This window comes from Chiloscyllium plagiosum, chromosome 18 (genome assembly GCF_004010195.1).
Source record: "Chiloscyllium plagiosum isolate BGI_BamShark_2017 chromosome 18, ASM401019v2, whole genome shotgun sequence".
NCBI lineage: Eukaryota > Metazoa > Chordata > Chondrichthyes > Orectolobiformes > Hemiscylliidae > Chiloscyllium > Chiloscyllium plagiosum.
Window position 1 is genome coordinate 16,480,443 of NC_057727.1, and position 21,777 is coordinate 16,502,219.

Sequence of the window (21,777 nt, forward strand, 5' to 3'; positions counted from 1 at the left end):
AGGATATGTTCACGTTTTTACATAAATTAAGAAGGTGCTCATATCTAATTGTTCCTGTCGCATTTCTGATGAAATCCTTTGATATTTTCTCTTTAAAAGCACAAACACCTGCACAGTAATCCATTTCAATAAACCTCTCACAATTACATCTCCGAATCTTCACAGACAGGACGATAAAAATGCTGTAAAAGCTTTCTAATTTGATGGATGGGAGGTTTTGTCAGCTTTTGAAACCCTTTCTAGAAGACTGGTCAAAACAAATCCCTAACAGCAACAGGAATCAAAAGCTCCCTTTCCCCTCCTCTGTATACAAGAGCCACAAAAAGCCAATGAGTTGAACACATTAAAATTTGTTAGAAATGTCACTTGCTGCCTCTTTAGGTCAGGCTAAAATAATTTAGAACTGGTTTTGCCAAGTGAGATCAGTGTGTTGCTGCCTCCTTGCTATAAGAATATATAGAGTCACTGCGTGGATACCATTGTAACCAACACAACAGAAGCAACATCCTTCACTCTACCTTGGTGAGGAAAAGCTTGCTGTTCAATAAATTAGAAAGCTGCACAAGGCCCTGTTCCACTGTCTGGCGTCGAGATTCAGGGACATCCAGATCCCGTTGCAGAGGTGACTCCCTGTGCCCTGGGAAAAAAATCCGCTCGGCGTAGGTCTTGTAATCCAGAAAAGGAATTCCAGTTCCAACCAGATCACTGGACAGGTCCATCATTTCAGTCATGAGATCTGTTAAGTGTTTTAATTTAGAGAACAGAACAACATTTTGTTAGCAATTTGAGAGCAGAGTGAAGAGACATTCATTGAAATAAGTAAAGCCAAAGAAAATACTGTGCAAGCATGAAGTGATTTAATCTCTTCGCATAGAGACATAAACAGAGACAGAGTCCTAGAGACATAGAAATTAGAACAACCCAGCACAGGAACAGGCCATTTGGCCCTCCAGGTAAAAACAAGGACTGCAGATGCTGGAAGCCAGAGTCTAGATTAGAGTGGTGCTGGAAAAGTACAGGTCAGGCAGCATCCGAGGAGCAGGAAAATCGATGTTTTGGGCAAAAGCCCTTCATCAGGAATACAGGCAGGATGCCTGCAGAGGCCCAATGAAGGGCTTTTGCCCGAAACGTCGGTTTTCCTGCTCCCCAGATGCTGCCTGATCTGCTGTGCTTTTCCAGCATCACTCTAATCTAGACATTCGGCCCTCCGAGCATGCACTGACACATTTGCCCTTCCATTTTAAAACTGTCTTCACTTGCACAATCTGTACCCCTCTACTCCCTTCCTAATCATGTATTTGTCCAGGTGCTTCTTGAATTTGCTATTGTGTCTGCTTCACCACCTCCACTGGCAGTGCTTTCCAGGCAGTAACCACCCTTTCTATGAAAAACATGCCTTCTACTCCGACCTACACCGACCTACTCCGACCTGCTCACCCCCACACCTCTCCCTCCTCACAATTTGAACCTGTGTCCCCTAGTAACTGACCCCTCCACCCTGGGAAAAAGCCTCATACTTTCCACTCTATCCATGCTATTCATAAACGTATAAACTTCTCTCCTCCTGTGTTCTAGTGGAAACAAACCCAGTCTATCCAACCTTTCTTCATAGCTATAATCCCCCATATCAGGCAACATCCTGGTAAACCTTTGTTGTACAGTCTCCAAAACATCCCTATCCTTCTGGTAGTGTGGTGACCAGAACTGTATGCAATATTCCAAATGTGGCTGAACTAAAGTTCTATAAAGCTGCAGCATAACTTGCCTATCTTCATTCTCAATGCCCCTTCCAATAAAGGCAAGCATACCATACGCGGTTTTTTTAACTACCTATCTACCTGTGCTGCCACCTTCAGTGATCTGTGGACCTACACACCCAGATCCCTCTGCATATCAATACTCCTCAGGGTTCTGCCATTCACTGTATAATTTCCACCTGTACTTTACCTTCCAAAATGTATCACCTCACATTTGTCCGGATTAAATACCAACTGCCATTTTTCTGCCCATGTCTCCTGCTGCAACCTCCTCCTCACAATGCACAACCCCCATTGATCTTTGTATCATCCACAAACTTACTAATTAGACCAGCTACGTTTTCCTCCAAATCATTTATGTTGATCACAAACAGCAGAGGCCCCAGCACTGATCCCCGTGGAACACCATTAGTCATAGCCCTCCATTCCAAAACGCAACCTTCCACCGCGACCCTGTCTCTTATGATTAAGCCAGTTCTGTATCCGTCTTGCCAGCTCAGCCCCTGATAACATATGACTTCACCTTTGGTACCAGTCTGCCAGAACAGACACAGATTACCTGTAAACTCCTTCTTGCATCGATCACGAACGCTGGTCTCCAGGTTCTCCAACTGGATCTGTACTTTCTTGTAGTCTCTCAAGGCCTGCTTACTTTTCCGCCTGTCAAATGGAGCACAAGATCACAGCGTTCACAGAAATTAGTAGATTATTGGATTGTAAATAAAGTTAGATCTCGGATCCATTGCTCTTATGAGGCTAACATTACCAACTAAGTCAGTTTTGCAATTAAAATGTGAGCAACAGTCAGCTTCCATGTTACTCCAGACCCCAGTTGTAATGACTTTTTCTGGCTCTCTCCACACACACAGACACCGACAAACACAAACACACAGACACAGATTAGTGGACAACAACAAATGGGTTGCGGAAGAGAAAGTAATTCGATTCTAGGAAATTCCCAGGGGTCTAGTTATCAGAAGAGTGCGATTGCACTAGAGAGGGTGCAGAGGAGATTTACCAGGATGGTGCCTGGGATGGGAAGGCTCAGAAATGGGAGAGACTGGTTTGGCTGGGCTTTTTGAACTGGAGCAGAGGGGACTGAGGGGGGACCTGATTGTGGTATACGTAATTATGACAGGCTCGGATATGGTAGATCATGGGTATCTTTTCCCCAGAGCAGATGTGTCGAAGATCAGAAGGCATAAGCTTAAGGTAAGGAGAGGATCTTAGAAATATGCAACGTGCTGCCTGAGACAGGGCTGGAGGTAGGTACTCTTGCAACATTTAAGCAGCACCCGGATGAGCATTTAAACACCTGTGCATAGTAGGCTGTGGACTGAGGTAAACAGGATTTGTGTAGTTTGGTGTTTGTTGGCCAGCATATATATGGTGGGCTGAACAGTCTGTTTCTCTGTTATATAATTAATTTCACATTGAACTCTTAGAGTCTTAGAGTTGTACAGCACGGAAACAGATCCTGCAATCCAACTTGTCCATGCTGACAAAATGTTCGAAATTAATCTAGTTGCATTTGCCAATATTTGGTCGATATCCTTCTAAACCCTTCCCATTCATATACCTATTCAGATTTTTTTAAAAAAATGCTATAATTGTACCAGCCTCCACCACTTCCTCTGGCAGCTCATTCCATACACACACCACCCTCTACATGTAAATGTTGCCCCTCAGGTCCCTTTTCCCTGCAACTTAAACCTATGTCCTCTAATTTTGGAGTCTCCCACCCCAAATAGACCTTGGCTATTTATCCTATCCATGCCCCTCATGATTTTATAAGCCTCTATGAAGGTCACTCCTCAGCCCCCAACGCTCCAGGGAAAATAGCCCCAGCCTATTCAGCCTCTCCTTGTAGCTCAAACCCTCCAATCCCAGCAACATCTTTGTAAATCCTTTCCTAACCCTTTCAAGTTTCACAACATCCTTCCTATAGGAGGGAGACTAAAATTGAATGCAGTATCCCAAAAGTGGCCTCACCAATTTCTTGTACAGGTGCTAGATGATATCTCAACTCCTATACTCAATGTACTGACCAATAAAGGCAAGCTTACCCAATGCCTTCTTTACTGTCCTGTGACTCCACTTTCCAGCAGTTATGAAGCTGTACTGAAAGGTCTCTTTATTCAGCAACACTCCCCAAAACCCTACCATCAAGCGTGTAAGTTCAGCCCTGATTCGCCTTTCCAAACCACCTCACATTTATCTAAATTAAACTCCATCCACCACTCTTCAGCCCATCGGCCCATTTGATTAAGGTTCAATTGTACGCTGAGGTAACCTTCTTCACTATCCATGGTAGCGCCTATTTTGGTGTCATTTGCAAACTTACTAACCATATTCATATCCAAATAATTTAGAAAAACATCAAAAGTCCATGGATCCAGCACCCATCCATACGGCAAGTTGCTGGTCACAGGCCTTCTATCTAAAAAGAAACCCACCCACCACACTTATGAGAAAGGAGATAATTCATCATCCCAGATTCCATAACTCAAACTATCAATAAGGGCACCCTTTATAGCTTTTGAGTCATTATTAATACTTTCATGAGCTGGGAGATGATTGGGAGGACGGTGAGGATATTGTTAATTGTTGCCCACCTGTAGATAAGCACAATGATCAGGACGATCAGCGCAACGATGGAGGCTCCCACCCCAAGTCCAATCTGGGCCTCGAGTGGGAAATTGGATTGGCTCTCAGCATCATATCGGATCTTTCCCAGCTTGAAATGCAGCTTTCCCATCTGCACCTGAGAGACAAGAACAAAAGAGTGAAGGAACATGAGACAGAAAGAGGGGGTTTAACTGCAGTAAAGTGTTCCCAAAGAGAGATTTTATATGTCAATTGTGACTGTTTGTTTTGGATTAAGGACTACTCAGTACAAACATTCCATAACAGCAGTCTCCTACACCATATCCAAGATGATAGAATGTGTAACATACAATAAATTCTGGTAGAGTGTCCAGGCTTTCTCGCTTCCTCCGCCTTCGGGCTGCAGGCTGCTCCAGGGGGGGCTCACAGTATAGGTGATTTGCAGTCAATGTTCTCACAACACAGATTCCCTCACCCACCATTGCAACCACCTCTTCCTTCGTAATTGCTAGGTCCAGGTTTTCCCCCTGAATGCAAAAGTCAAAAGTAGATTCATGTGATATAAGGTGAGAAACTTACATACATTAACATCATTTATTTTAGGATGTGGATTTTGAACTAGTGGCATGTGAGTTTTCATCTGCGTGTATAAAGGGGTTTAATAATGAACTTAGCAATATTTATGGAGACATAATTTTTAAGCCAGCATGTGTCAGAGAATAGGTGACTGTGGCCCTCCAGGAGTGAATATGTTGCTTGCTTGATTTATTTAGATAATTTTATAACCAGAGGACATAAACATTGAAGAGCATTTGTTTGCTCTTGGTTTATAAGAGCCAACAATTTTATTTTGCTAAGTGAAAAACACAGATTAGAGCAATTTTCTGTCAATTTGTAGAGGACCTGTCTGGGGTTAGATGTACGAACAGTTTCCCCTGGATAAAGAAGTTAATTCTGAACAGTTAGCAAATAGATTTGGATTGAAAATTCCAGACCAGAAATACTTGGTTCAAATACTGAAGGGATTTTTGAAGAGTTTAAGTTCAGATGTTTGAATAATCAAATAGAAGAACATCAAACTTTCAAGACATGGAATTGAAAGAAATAGTTAAGTCCAGCCTATAAATGTAGTAGATAAGGGAACTGTCTAGTATTAGAAAATTGTGAAGGAATGGTGCTGGGAATAAAACAGATATTATTTTGCTGTCTGTTTTGAAATCTTTCAAATTATGTTTGTCTGTAAATAGCTTGGTTTGTTCTATTTATCTTTTATTATAATAAACCTTTGCATTATTAAAACCAAATCTGTAGCATTGCATGCTTACATTTCAGTGAAAGACCACAGCATTAAATAAAAATAAACATGATTTATACAGCCAGATTTTAGTCAGTAACATCAGGTGGGATCATACTATTAAGTATGGACTGAGCATTACAGGGAAAGAGGTATGTTTTACACAGAGGATAACAGACAGGAAAATAAACTCCAACTGCAATGGGCTATTGGAAAAGGTTTGTAGTCAGTTGTGATGCAGGATATCAATTCAGAAGCATTCTGCAGAGTCTGAAGGATTGCCTAATCCTACAGAGGGATATCGGTTTCTGAGAGGAAAACAGTGTTAGAGCTAACACTGGAGTAATAGATTAAGAGAGAGTTAAACTATCACACCTTAGTGATTGGGATATATTCAGATCCAAGTACAGTATTCAAAGACAGAAAGCTATTGGAATTCATGGATATGAACTCCTCAATGTAAGGAGTGGAGAAGTCTTACCCTTAGAGTCATAGAGCTGCACAGAAACAGACCCTTCAGCCCAACTCATCCATGCCAACCTAGATATCCTGAAATAATCTAGTCCCATTTGCCAGCATTTGGCCCATTTCCCTCTAAACCCTTACTATTCCTATCCCCATCGAGATGCCTTTTAAATGTTGTAACTGTACCAGCTTCCTCCACTTCATCTGGCAGCTCATTCCATACATGCACCATCCGCTGCAGGAAAAAGTTGCCCCTAAGATCTCTTTCCCCTCTCACATTAAACCTATGCCGTCTAGTTTTGGGCTCCCCTACCTCAGGAAAAGACCTTGGCTATTCACCCTATCCTTGCCTCCCACAATTTTATGAACTTCTATAAAGTCATCCTGCAGCTTCTCACATTCCAGAGAAAATAGCTCTCGCAACATAAACTGAAGAGACTCAATTAAAGTTTATTCATGGATTATTGTTATCATTGGTCTTCAGAAATGCTGAGCCAACAGCTGCAATTTAAATATAAAACATGGTAGAAATGTGAAGTAAAATGAATAATTGCTGTAAATGCATTTTCCTGTAAGTCAAAAACACAAATACAAAATACAAAAATATCACCTGGTGGGTGGCGGGGGGGGGGTCCCAACTTACAAATGTCTGATTTAGGAATGATCCTGCTTATGAACATGGTCTCATTTTGAGTATAATATTAATTATCTAACATATTAATTATCTATCATTTCCTTTAATTACGAATTGTCCTGCACTCTGCTCCAACTTGCAAACAAATCAACTTGTGAATGGACTCGAGCAGACTACCTGTATTTAATATGTTGTGCCAAGATACTTTTTAAAGAATTTTTTCACAGGCTGTGATTGTGGATGGCTGGGCTAGCCTTATTGCTCATCCCTAATTGGGACACATTGCCCTTCTGAATCACGAGCAAACCATGTGATGTAGCTGCACCCACAATGCCCTTTTAACCCAGTGACAGTGAAGAAATGTTGATGTAGTTCTAAATCAGGATGGTGTGCGTGAGTTTGATGGGATCTTGCAAACAGGGTTATTTCCATGTACCTGCTCCCCTTACTCCTCCAAGTGGTAGAGCTTGTAGCTTTGGGAGCTGCTGCTAAAGAGGGGGGTCTTGGGGAGTTGCTGCAGTGTATGTACTGTGGCTATGGTGGTGGAGGGAGGAGATGCTGAAAGTGATGCATGCTGTGCCAATCCACTTGGTCCTGGATGGTGTGGTGCATTGGGAATTCTGTTTGCCCTGCACTTACTCCAGGCAAATGTAAAACACAATATTCCATTGCATTTCCAACTTGTGCCTGGAAAATTGTGGATAGCTCTTGGGGAGTCTGGAATCGAGTAACTCATCGCAGAATAACCACATTACTGTAATACATTAGCCGCTGAAATACACTAGAGGAAAACGAGAAAGTCACCATACCTCAACAGACAATACACTGCCTGGCTTGTGTCTGTATGGCTTTGATGGGTCACCTGCATTCAGTGGCTTCAGGATTGGGTCAGGCTTGTATGTGAACTTTGTTGGACTGATCTCATTGAAATCGAAGCACAAGTTATCCATGAGGAAGTGCACGGTGATGTCAGCATCGCTGGCAGGGGCTTTGATTGATGGTGTCTTACAAGTCATGAAGAAGGAGGAATTCACCTGACAGAATTCAGTAAACTGCAAAAGGTTTGGGAGGAGTAAGTGGGACAGAAAGAAAACAGATGAGAATAATGGCACCATATCTCACTAAGCCAGACAGTCAACATTACAATTATTTGCATTGCCACAGTATAATGTCGTTAATATAGTACCAGGTCCCCAACAACTTCATGTCAGGAAAATAATCTTTTTTCCCTCATTAATCATTCATGAGGTGTCGAGGCAAGGAGTCGCTGACGAATCCTTGATTACTCTTGAAATGAGCAGCTTGCTAGGTCATTACAGTGGGAAGTTAAGAGTCAACCATATTGCTATCAACCTGGAGTCACATGTAGTCAAAAGGTGTTGCATTGGAAAAGCACAGTAGGTCAGGCAGCATCCAAGAAGGAGAGTCGATGTTTCGGGCATAATCATGTTACATGTAGGCCAGACTGGGTAAGAAGTACAGATTTCCTTCATAACAGTGATCCAGATGGGTTACTGCAACAACAATGTTCATTTCTTGGCCACTGTTTTGGAGACTAGCTTTCAATTCCAGATTTATTAGTTGAGTTTAAATTTCACCAGCAACCGAGGTGGGGTTCAAACCCACGTCCCCCAAGCATTGCCTGTGTCTCTGAATTACTGATCTATTGGTATTACCGATACATCACCAACTCCCAAAATGGAGAAGAGATGGAAGGACCGAGGGACATACTCAAACACTATCTTTTTTAAGGCAGTTTAAGATCACGCAAGTAATGATTTACTCAGCCAATGTTCAACCATCCTCATCCTGTGAAAGTAAAAATCCTGACCATCAAAATTATCAAGGGGGCTGTGGGGAGAAGATGGGGTTATGTAATATTCAAATGGACAATGCCAACATACAATGACTAGAACTGCTGGTTAGAAATCTGATGGGCAACTGACAGCCAGTGCTATATAATAGTTACACCAGGTAAAACCACATGGTGAACAGAATTAAATATTTAACTCAGTTAATGAGCACAGTCAATAGGAGACGAGCTATACATAAGATCATTTCAGGCTGTCTCGCTGATTTAATCTCACCTGCAGTGTTGAAGATTGCTCCTGGTGAACTGAAGAACATCAATAATTTCAATAGTGCAATTTGAACGTAGACATTTTACAACTCATTAGAAGAGAAATGAACAGCAATGCCTTTTAAATAACTGCACTGATGCCATCACCAAGTTCCATCACCAAGTCATCCTTTATTTACTTGGGCACAATACACTGGCCTCGAGCCAGTCAGGTCAGAGTCAGTCGCCTGAACGGAGGAGACTCTAATATCCTGGTTTTAAATTTTCTTTTAAAAAACACTTTTGCTCTGTATCATCTCATTAGGTTTTCCTTTTTTTTAGCTCAAATTTCACCCTGCAAGGATTTGAACGCTTGTTTGCAGAAAGTTACCCCACAGCTCTGGATTACTAGCCCAGTGACATTACCATGAAACCACCACCAGCACCTCCCACTCTCCTGGTTATATTGGTCAGCTAGGAGTTTCCTGATTGGGCCATGTTAACAACAACCCCAATCAATGCATGGTAGTGAACAAGGTCAGCCTGGCTCCAATCACAACAGCCTTCTTAGTTTTGACTTCTTTCAAACCCATGCTCCTATATTTTATATCAATGTTATTAAAGTCTCTAATTCGTGTGACTAAGCTTTGATCTTTGCATAGACACTATACCACTTTGCATGTAGCTAAACACAACGTAGTTCAACAGGGAGTGTATGCTTTAGCTGGCTTGGGTCTGGTGTCTGATCTGACCACTTTCCCTGTGGAGAGTGATTGCTCGAATTAACCTTTTCTTATCAAGAACAATTGCTTTATTCTGGGTCGTGGGCCTGGTTTAACCCAACATTTTGGTTGGGAGCTCTCTTGTTTATTGAACCATTTTACACACCAGCTTTTCTCACCTTGTCTGCATGCCTTTCAGTGTTGTTGTCCTTCATCATTCTGCGCTTCCTCTCTCTCACCCGGCTCTGTCGTTCAGATATCGATCTCTGCCTTCGTTCGTTTGGGATTAACTGGACCATCATTTGAGGTGTTTGCACAGCATCTAAATTTTGCCCATTTATACTGATCACTCTTCCACCACTGAAAGATCACAGAACAGATTGACAGCTTTCGTCATATAGAAAGTCTCAAGCGTTTCTTACGGGTAATTATTCCGGTCAATTTGGGTTCCTTTTGAGGCTAGGAGAAAGTGAGGACTGGAGAGTGAGAGTCAAAAAGTGTGGCGCTAGAAAAACACTGCAGGTCAGGCAGCATCCAAGGAGTAGGAGAGTCAATGTTTCGGGCATAAGGCCTTCGTCAGGAATGTCATGAGGTTGAAGGTATGTACTGTACAGCAGTCGCAGTGTGGACTGGAATATTGAAAGTATGTAACATTAGGCTGTGAAACAACTACCTGAGCTTGGTTGCTATATTTTCACAGCATTTCGAATTTAACCAATCAGTTTAAATTATGCCCCAAAATACTAAAACCCAATCGAATTTGAATTTTACTGTTTTGATACCATTGAACCAATGAGACAATCCAATGCTTTGGGGTATAAAAAGCAAGCATTTTGGACAGTTAGCCATAGAAAGAGCACCACCTGCCATTGTCATACAGACTACCCACAAACCCTCTCTCTGAAAAGTACTTTTTTCATATGAAAACTCTGAGCAGCAGAAGACCCAGGGAGATCTACAAACAGAGAAGAATCAAAGACTACAACCACTGTCTGGTTTTGAAAATTAATTTGCTGTAAATTTAACAGGGGCTTTATCAGATCAATATATTATTATAGAGTGGGAGATAGATAATCAATCTAAAAGAGAAAAGAGGCTTAGTTGTAAATAGTTCTCTTTTGGAGTTAAAGAATAAAATTATTATTTTTTCTTTAAATAGTGGAATTTGGGTAGTTCTCGGTCACTCATCCTTTAACAGATTATGAGGCAGGGTGAGCTTTTCTGTGCGTTTGGTTTAAATTAGCAGAAGGGCTTACTCTGTGTCATAACATCTTCATCATTCCTGATGAAGGACTTATGCTCGAAACGGCAACTCTCCCGCTCTTCGGATGCTGCCTGACATGCTGTGCTTTTGCAGCACCACATTTTTTCACTTCCTTTTGAGGCTTACTGGTTTACTACATATTCTCATTATTCTTACAGTATACTCCATACTAGCTTTCCTTTGTGAATAAAAACTAATTTAATAAAAGAGCGTGTATGCACGCTTACCATTAACTCCCAAGATTAAGCCAAATCAGCAGATGATCCCATAGCCAACACCAACTTGAATTTTTACAGCACCTTTAACATAATTAAACATTCTTAGACACTTCAGTGCTGTACTATAAAGCAAAATTTGACACTGCAGCAAATAAGTCACTATTTGGCCACTTCTTGGTCAATTAGACAGACTTCCACAAGCACGTGTGGTTAAAAAGGTTTGTGATATGGATTCATCAAGTGATTTACTCTGCCATCAACGAGAGACAATTTTTTTTTGGTTTATCCTTTTGCCTGCAGTACACCCTGTGTTCCAAGCAAACGATCAATTTATTTTGGGTCAGTAAATAGAGAAATTACAGTGCTGAAGAATCAAGCACTTTCTCACCCTGTATTAGTCACAAACTTGCCCCCCCAGGTTAGGTGTTCGGCAGGAACTGAGGATGAATCACGTATCACTCTGCCCAATGATGTGCCTACACTAAGAACAAGTGTTCTCACAAGGTTAAAAAAAGGTTCTCCTGTTGTATTCAAGATGCAGTCTCCTCCATGCACCAGAAAGCACACAATCAAATCCACTCCATTTTTATGCCATCTCAAGATTCCTATGTGGATGGTGTATTGGGATATTTTTGAGAATTGCGTGGGTTCTTAAAGCTGATGTACCTCATCTTCAACCCTATTCTAAGATGTAGGAACAGAAACAGGCCACTGGGTCTAGTCCACCACACAGTCAAAGATGTACAGCATGAAAACAGACCCTTTGGTCCAACTCGTCAATGCCGACCAGATATCCCAACACAATCTAGTCCCACCTGCCAGCACCCGGCCCATATCCCTCCAAACCCTTCCTGTTAACATACCCATTCAAATGCCTTTTAAATGTTGCAATTGTACTAGCCTCCACTACATCCTCTGGTAGTTCATTCCATATATGTACCACCCTCTGTGTGAAAATGTTGCCCCTTAAGTCCCTTTTATATCCTTCCCCTCTCACCCTAAACCTTAACACTATGGCAGTCCCAGTCTATGTTTGGAAAGTTAAAATCCCCTACCATGACCACCCTATTATTCTTACAGATAGCTGAGATCTCCTTACAAATTTGATTCTCAATTTCCCACTGACTATTAGGGGATCTATAATACAATCCCAATAAGGTGATCATCCCTTTCCTATTTCTCAGTTCCACCCAAATAACTTCCCTGGATATATTTCCAGGAATATCCTCCCTCAGCACAGCTGTAATGCTATCCCTTATCAAAAACACCACTCTCCCTCCTCTCTTGCCACCCTTTCTATCTTTCCTGTAGCATTTCTATCCTGGAACATTAAGCTGCCAATCATGTCCATCCCTGAGCCACATTTCTGTAATTACTATGATATCCCAGTCCCATGTTCCTAACCATGCCCCAAGTTCATCTGCTTTCCCTGTTAGGCCTCTTGCATTGAAATAAATGCAGTTTAACTCATCAGTCCTATCTTGTTCTCTGCTTTGTCCCTGCCTGCCCTGAATGTTTGACTCGCTTCTTTTCTCAACTGTACCAGTCTCAGATTGATCTTTTTCCTCACTATCTCCCTGGGTCCCCTCCCCCCTATCCTTACTAGTTTAATTCCTCCCGAGCAGCTCTAGTGAATTTCCCTGCCAGTATATTAGTCCCCTTCCAACTCAGGTGCAATCTGTCCTTCTTGTACAGGTCACTTCTACCCCAAATGAGATTCCAATGATGCAAAAATGTGAATCCTTTTCCCATACACCAGCTCCTCAGCCATGCATTCATCTGCTCTATCCTCTTATTTCTACCCTTACTAGCTCATAGCACCGGTAGTAATCTAGACATTACTACTCTCAAGGACCTCCTTTTTAAATTCCTGCCTAACTCTCTATATTCTTCCTTCAGAATCTCATCCTTCTCCCTTCCTACGTTGTTGGTTGTAATGTCTACAGTGACCTGGCCCCTCTCCCCCTTGAGAACATTCTGCACCCTCTCTGAGATATCCTTGATCCTGGCACCAGGGAGGCAGCACACCATTCTGATTTTTCGCTCCTGACCACAGAAATGTCTGTCTGCGCCTCAGACTATAGAGTCCCCTAACACATCAATCCTCTTGGAACCTGACGTACCCCTCATTGCATTAGAGCCAATTTCGATATCAAAAACTTGGCTATTCGTGCTATATTTCTCTAAGAATCCATCACGCTCTACATTTTCCAAAACATCATACTTGCTTGAAATGGAGATAGCCACAGAAGACTCCTGCACTACCTGCCTACCTCTCTTACCTTTCTTGGAGTTAACCCATCTATGTGACTGTATCTGCGACTTTTCTCCCTTCCTATAACTGCCATCCATCACATACCCTTACTCTTGTAAATTCCTCATTGCCTCTAACTGTCGCTCCAACCGATCCATTCGATCTGATAGGATTTGCAGCTAACAGCATTAATTGCAGATATATTCCTCTGTAATACGTAAACTCTCCCTAAACTCGTACATCTGACAAGAAAAGAAAAGCACTCCACGAAGGGCCATTTTTGCTTCTTCCAACCTGCAGCCCCAGAAAATGTACAAAACACTGCTCTAGGCTAACAATACTTACAGCTTACATTCTTGACTTTAATAAAGAGACACATTTCAATAAAATATATAATCAAGAAAGAACACCCTCTACTCACTACTGCAGACTTACAGCAAGGCCACACTTAAACTATTCACTTATCCATTTCTGTGCTGTGACCTCTCCCAAAAAGGTTCCTCCAAAATCAGTTCTGAATTTCACCGTTTGTCATTTTCCTAGCCGCACTCCAATGTCCAGCGATACATGAATTCAACAGCAAAGGCAGTAATTGCTCAGGTTCACTGCTGTGTCACTTAGCAGCGTGGGTTTCTTTCTCTCTCTCTCCTTTACTGACCATGTGCTGCCTTTGTCTGCGCCTCTCCCTTTTAAACGTGCCATTGCTTTGACTTTTTTCCCCAATGATTTCATGCTGACCTGATAATCCTTTACTCTAATTTTCTGCCTTGTCCCCATAACTCTTGATTCCCTTAATGACTAACCATCTCAGCCTAATTCCACAGATTCACAGCACTCAGAGAAGAGATTCCTCCTCATTTGTTTTAAATGGGCATCCACTTTTTCAGAGATTTTGCTCTCTGGTCCTAAGTTCTCTCACAAGAGTAAATAACCTTTTAGCATCCACCCTGTCAATGCCTCAAAGGATCAAATGGGTTTCAATAAGGTCACCTGTCATTCTCCTATATTCCACTGGGTACAGGCTTCACATAGTCACAGATGTGTGCAGCATGGAAACAGACGCTTTGGTCCAACTCATCCATGCTGCCAGAATATCCTAAATCTAATTCCATTTGTCAGCATTTGATCCATACTCCCCCTAAACCTTTCCTATTCATATACCTATCCAGACGCCTTATAAATATTGTAATTGTACCAGCCTCCACCACTTTCTCTGGCAGCTCATTCCATACACTCTGTCTGAAAAAGGTTGCCACTTAGGGCCCTTTTATATTTTTACCCTCTCACTCTAAACCTATGCCCTCTAGTTCTGGACTCCCCCACCCAGGGAAAAGACCTTGTCTATTTATCCTATCCATGCCTCTCATGATCTTATGAACTTCTACAAGATCACCCCTCAGCCTCTGACGCTACAGAGAAAATAGCCCCAGCCTATTCAGCCTCTCCCTATAGCTAAACCCTCCAACCCTGGTAAATACTTGTAAATCTGAATCCTTTCAAGTTTCACAATATCCTTCCTATAGCAGGGAGACCAGAATGGCACACAGTATTTGAAAAGTGGCTTAACCAACATCCTGTACATCCAGATCATGACCTCCGAATCAAAGTTCTGACCAATAAAGGAAAGCATACCAAACGCTTTTTTCACTATCTTGTCTAATTGCAAATTCACTTTCAAGGAAACATGAACAGGCACTTCTAGGTCTCTTTGTTCAGCAACACTCCCCAGGACCTTACCATTAAGTGTGTAGGTCCTGCCCTGATTTGTGTTTCAAAAATGCAGCACCTCGCATTAATCTAAATTAGACTCCATCTGCTACACCTCGGCCCATTGGTTCATCTGATCAAGATCCCGGTGCACTCTTCGCTGTCCACTACACCTCCAATTTTGGTATCATCTGCAAACTTAATAACCACTCCTCCCGTGTTCAAATCCAAGTCTTTCATATAAATGACAAAAGCAGTGTACCCAGCACACCGCTAGTCACAGGCCTCCGAAAAGCGACCCTCCAGCACCACCCTCTGTCTTTTACCTTTGAGCCAGTTCGGTATCCAAGTGGCTAGTTCTCTCCATATTCCATGTGATCTAACCTTGCTAACCAGTCTCCCATGGGGAACCTTGCTGAATACCTTACTGAAGTCCATATATAGTCAAGTCCATATACAGCGCATCAAGATAATATTTCAAGCCACCCATTCCTATCGATCAAAACTCATCTTACCCTAAGAAGCTCTTGTCTGGACGCACACTGGTGATGTTTGGATTTTCTGTGTAGCTGTAGAAGACATTGCTCAATCTTTTTGGAATATCACCATACTTGACTGTGATAGGCAGCTCATCTGTCTGGTTGCTTGGTGTAGTGAGACACTGGACTCGGTGATCCTCAATGTCAGAACTGCCCAGGGGTAAAACACAATTAAAATTCTGGCTAAAATTGTCACCTGCATCTACCTTGTGTTACGAAGAAGAAAGCTAGTTATTAATTTGTACAGGTCCCATTTTACATGATCTCACTAAAAAGCCAACAAGCGACCTCAGAATTGCGCAGAATTTAAGTAAAATGACCAGAGCCACTGACATAGCCCTCAGTTCAGTACCGAGTCTCACAAACCAAGAAGGTCTCAAGCTCAGTGTTGCCAGAAGCAGTACTTTGTAGGGCATTGCAATTGGCCTCCATGCACTGGATTAGGGAATGGAAAACCACGGGGCTCCTACTCCTGATCAGTATTCACCGATTGTTGCTGGAAAATCCAAATGGGGGTGATCAACTGAAAATGGAAACGTGATCAGCTGTATGGCCATCAAAGGTGCAATAAACAGAGATTAGGCGTTGGCAAAACTGGCAAATCAAAAATACAGTCCCATGGATGTGGCACCAGCCTCAGTACAACTCCCAGCCTCGATGTGAAGCCTGGAGGTATCTGGAGGCTAGGTGCTGGCATGGACTGCATTGGAAAGACTATTATTCTGAACTTTTTATTTCTTTATTTTTCCGATTTAACCCTAAAGCGATGAAACAGACCCTTCAGTCCAACATGTCCATGCCAACCAAATATCTCAAATTAATCTTGTCCCACTTGCCAGCACTTGGCCCATATCCCTCTAAACCCTTCCTATTCATATACCCATCACGTCTTTTAAATGTGTTAATTGTACCAGCCTCCACCATTTCCTCTGGCAGCTTGTTCCATACACACACCACCCTCTGCGTATTTTCATTCTTCAGATAGCATGAAGGTCTGAAATGCCGGACATTTTAGTTCTTCATTTGGCTAACGTTACTTTCCGAAAAATTTGTACTTAAGAATCTGTACCCAGGTACCTTTGTATCTGAACATAGTGCCGTAAGTGGTGACTTGTAAACTTTTCACTGTACTCATATGAGTACATGAGAATAAAGCTATCACGGATTTAATCCTATCGAGCAGTGACCACCAATAAAACAGGAGAGGTGGGAAGGAAAGCTCTTTCATCAACAAAACAATTGTCCCCGTTGATCCTGATATTCTTAGACAAAAATCGGTGTTTCAGCACTGTACCTTCTATTCTCTGAGAATACCCCCTTGCCGCATTCCAATCTTCACTTTGGCATTATAAACCAAACTTAGTGAAGGTGTTCAAATTGGCAATTCAGCTGGATGTCTTCCTCCCAAGAAAAGGCACCCAAAGTCTCTCCTCAGTACGTCCCCTTGACAGTATGGTCAAGATCAGGAGCAGTAACGGCTTCTAACTGGCAACTTTTCACTCAACAGTATGGCACGTTGAGCTAATTTAGCATTTTCCTTGTGTCAAAGTTCTGAAGGATTCCTAGCTCTTCTCAAAAATAAATACACTTACATAAGACAGGGAAGGTCACCAACAAATACCCGGACATCACTTGGTCTGCCAGTCAACAAATTGACGCCATTGAGAGTAAGATGTGTTCCTCCAGCTTTTGGGCCACGTGACGGTGAAATAGAGTTCAGCACTGGGTTCTGCAGGAGTAAGAAGTAGCAACATGGTGCAGCTTAACAACTTGTGAAATAGATCCTGACCTGGGTAAAACTGACCAAGTAATCAGCTGACTTTTCACAGCTACAACCTACAATCCCGATTGTTGCAGTCTGGATTTTCCTTTCAATCAAGTGGTCCAGAGATGCTATAACACACCTCTGGAGTAGATGGGACTTGAACCTGGTTCTCCTGTGTCAGAGATAGGGATATTGCCGATGAAACACAAGAGCTCTTCAATCGTTTCACATTAATGCAGGTCAACAAACATCAAATCCATCACAGGAAGCTGAAATTTGTACAAGCAGCAGATTCTGATTCAGTCTGGGTTCCCTCAATCTGATCCTTACTAAGTTAAAACAAAATATGCTCAGGCGGTTTTGCATTAATTGCTCCTTCTCTGCCCAGATCTGTACCAGTTGGGCTTGTAGCCATGGCTCTTCCCCAAGTTGTTGTTCTATCTGCTAGGCCCGTCAGTCAAGGTTTCCTCTCAGACTGTGCATAGAGCCAGGTAAACACTGGGTGTTAGCCACAGGTTCCTGAAGGCTGGTGCTTTAACCACAGGCTTCCAAGTACACAACAAACCATTAAACAAAACCTGCTATTCCCATTCCAAATATTCTCCTGTTTCAGAAACGACAGGAAATTCCAGGAATCTACTTTTTTCTTAAAAGAGAAAGCTGAAACTAAAACATGATTAAATCCATTTCATACTGACCTGATAAGTAAAGGGCTGTGCAGAGCTGCTGCTGCCTCCATTTACCACTTCAACTGTGACCTGGCCTGATACTTGCTCATTACTGGCTGCTGTGTAGCACACAATCCTACAGGAGGAAACCCAACAGCATTAGCTGCAAAACGTCACGCTGAACACCAACCAAGTCAAATGTACACAACCGAAAAGTACTTTTAACTGCATAATCGAATTATATTATTCAACTATCACCATCACAGTTTCAGTGATTTCACAGTTAACGAGTTGTGAAATAGATCCAGATCTGGGTGAAACTGACCAAGTAATCAGCTGACTTTTCACAGCTACAAAAGTCTGTGAAAGCGGTGACTTCTGTGGCTGAGTATTTGGAGTCAAAAAACCTTCCTTCCAAATGAAGGTACTAATGCATTAATACTCTGAAATCTGGCACTACCGCACTGTCCACAACATGACCACAATGCAGGATTGGGCCGTTCAGCTACTCAAACTTGCGAGGAGAAAGTGAGGACTGCAGATGCTGGAGATCAGAGTCGAGAGTGTGGTGCTGGAAAAGCACAGCAGGTGAGGCAGCATCCAAGGAGCAGGAGAATCGATGCTCTGGACATAAGCTGTTCATCAGGAAGCCTTTCCTGATGAAGGGCTTATGCCCGAAACATTGATATTCCTGCTCCTCGGTGCTGCCTGACCTGCTGTACTTTTCCAGCACCACACTCTCTACTCAAACTTGCCCCCTTATACAATCAGATCCGTACCACATCCCCAATTCCCCAGCACTAATCCCGATCCTGTGATACCTGATCCTAACTATGTAAATATTGGTCATAAGACTGGGGAAGAACTTGCTTGCTCTTCCTGGAATTCACACCTACCCGAGGGGGTAGACAGACCATTCTTTAACATCTCGTCCTGAAGATAATGCTTCCACCAGTGCAGTAGACAATAGGTGCAGGAGTATGCCATTCTGCCCTTCGAGCCTGCACCACCATTCAATATGATCATGGCTGATCATCCTTAATCAGTATCCTGTTCCTGCCTTATCTCCATAACCCTTGATTCCACTATCCTTGAGAGCTCTATCCAACTCTTTCTTAAATGAATCCAGAAACTGGGTCTCCACTGCCCTCTGGGTCAGAGCATTCTACACAGCTACCACTCTCTGGGTGAAGAAGTTTCTCCTCATCTCTGTCCTAAATGGTCTACCCCGTATCTTTAAGCTGTGTCCTCTGGATCGGCACTCACCCTTCAGCAGAAACATGTTTCCTGCCTCCAGAGTGTCCAATCCTTTAATAATCTTACATGTCTCAATCAGATACCCACTCGGTCTTCTAAACTCAAGGGTATACAAGCCCAGTCGCTCCAGTCTTTCAGCAGTAGTCCCTCAAGTGCTGCACTGAAGTGTCAGCCTTGATATTACAGTCAGATCTCTGCTGAGGGACCTGAACCCTCATCCACTGCCTCAGAGGAGGCAACACTGGAGCTGACCTGCAGCTAATACAACAAAGGACTTTAGAAATGAACGTATCTGTAGTGAAGTGTCATCTTTAGCTAGAACCTCTCATCGAATCAGTGCGCTCGGAAGGATATTATCAAATTGAAGAGGCAGCAGAAAAGATTTATGTAGATGTTATTGAGACTCAAAGGTTTGAGTTATAGGGGGAGAGGCTGGGACTTTTTCCACTGGTGTCTAGCAGGTTGAGGGCTGAACTTTGAGGTTTATAAAATCATGAGGGGCATAGATAAGATGAACAGAAAAAGTCTTTTCTCGAGGGTAGAGGGGATCAAAACTAGAGAGCATATTTTTAAGGTGAAAGGAGAAAGATTTAAAAGGGACTTGAGGGGCAATTGTTTCACTCACAGGGTGGTGTGTCTGTGGAATGAACCGCCAGAGGAAGTGGTAGATGCAGATACAGTTATAAATTTAAAAGACATTTGATTAGGTACATGAATGGGAAAGGTTCAGAGGGATATGGACTAAGTGCAGTTATTGTTTAGTTTGGGAAGCTTGGTTGGCAAGGACAAATTGGACCAAAGGGCCTGTTCCTGTGCTGTATGACTCTACAGCTCTATAAATCAAAAAATAACACTGAACAGGGCAAGTCTTTTCTGCTGCCTCTTCAATTTGATAATATCCTTCCGAGCGCACTTCCAAACAACAAACGCATTAGTCCAATTCCTTTCCACGTTCCTTCTCTTTAAAGTACTTCCCCAACTACATTTGGATATGCAAGGTTTGTGAAGGTTTGTAGCTCAGGTTGAGGTTCAGGGTTTAGGTTTGCTCGTTGAGCTGTAGGTTTGATATCCAGACGTTTCATTACCTGCCTAGGTAACATCATCAGTGGCGACCTCCAAGTAAAGCTTTCTATTTATATGTTTGTCCTGGATGGGGTTCCTGGGATTTGTGGTGATGTCATTTCCTGTTCGTTTTCTGAGGGGTTGATAGATGGTATCTAGATCTATGTGTTTGTTTATGGCATTGTAGTTGGAGTGCCAGGTCTCTAGGAATTCCCTGGCAGGTCTTTGCTTAGGCTGTCCCAGGATAGATGTGTTGTCCCATTTGGATATTTACTCTGAGATTTGTAATGACCAATTTATCACACAGTGCATTCCAAACCCTAACCACTCACTTGGTAAACAATCTTTTCCACATGGTGCAGTTGGCTAATTTGGTAATCACCATTCCTGTGCCCATTTTGTCATTGTTTCCAATGGCTGAAGGGTCAATGTACTCTTCCTAAATGCTTTGCAACTTTAAACATAAATATCAAATTTGCTCTTAATCTTTTCTCCTCAATCAACCATTCAAAGCTTTGCAGCATTTTGGATGGCATTCCGAGGACCAAGTTCAGGCAAACAAACCACCTTTCTTAGAAAAGCACAGCACAGAGGCACTGGATGGAAAGTATTATGGGCTCTAAACCTACATGCTCAAATCCTTACCACATTTCTACACCCATTAGGTCAAGCTCTGAGCCAGGAATGTTTAAATTCTGGTGTTACTCTGGGCTATGTCCAGAGCAATGCCATTTCAGCGGAGGGGATTTGTATGGCACTTCAATAGCAGAGTGGAAGGTCTAGGATGCACCACAGCCTCCAGCGAATGGCATGAATCCAAGACAAGATTCTGTGCATTGATAGGGCGGTAACATGGCGGAATAGTTAGTTGGGAGAGATTCTTATGAAGTGGGAAGTCTGCGGAATTGTGCCGGAGCTCACTGTTCATGCATGTAATGGCGGCTGGCAATTTTTAAGTGACTGACCTAGTGGAGACCTCGTACTTCAGAGGATCAGCACGACATGGGATCCCAGCCACCGTCACCATGTTCTGGATGTCCTCGAATCGCTGGCCTAGGTTTGAGCCCGTGATGGTGACCATGGTTCCACCTTCCTGCAGCCCTGACGCTGGGTCAATCTGGGAATGAGAATAATCCATGTTAACAGCTGCAAATGTAACAGCAGTGGGGAACACGGTAGGAATGGTGAACAATCTTTCAAATGGGGGAAGACACCAAAAACATAGATGCAAGGTGTAGGTTTTTCAGAATTCAATTTTGTAAAAATGGGGATAAAACGAATGATAGGTTTGTGTTTTATTTTCTCTTCACCTTTTGCCAAGTTTAGAAAAACATCTGCTTATTCATCCAAAAGAACATTAACAACTTGATCCTGAACAAGTTTCACTGTGACATTCAATTGTTAAAGGCATCAGCTTTGAGCTGATCATGCAGCAGACATTTGGTAGCAGAGAGGTAATGTTACTGGATTGGTAGTCAAGAAATGTGCAGTAATGCTTCAGAGAT

At 42.5% G+C, this 21,777-nt stretch overlaps 1 protein-coding gene across 1 annotated transcript in view; it reads right to left on the reverse strand.

The window, feature by feature from the left end:
• The window catches only part of plxnb1b (plexin b1b), a 261,149-nt gene that overhangs the window by 37,618 nt on the left and 201,754 nt on the right, over positions 1–21,777 (reverse strand). The window contains exons 16-25 of the mRNA XM_043707786.1: positions 21,238–21,389; positions 17,984–18,089; positions 17,113–17,249; positions 15,497–15,670; positions 9,718–9,898; positions 7,567–7,809; positions 4,715–4,891; positions 4,373–4,521; positions 2,317–2,417; positions 519–736 (exon numbers count right to left, since the gene is read on the reverse strand). Of these exons, the coding sequence (XP_043563721.1) occupies positions 519–736; positions 2,317–2,417; positions 4,373–4,521; positions 4,715–4,891; positions 7,567–7,809; positions 9,718–9,898; positions 15,497–15,670; positions 17,113–17,249; positions 17,984–18,089; positions 21,238–21,389 (1,638 nt within the window). The remainder of the gene's footprint in view (positions 1–518; positions 737–2,316; positions 2,418–4,372; positions 4,522–4,714; positions 4,892–7,566; positions 7,810–9,717; positions 9,899–15,496; positions 15,671–17,112; positions 17,250–17,983; positions 18,090–21,237; positions 21,390–21,777) is intronic.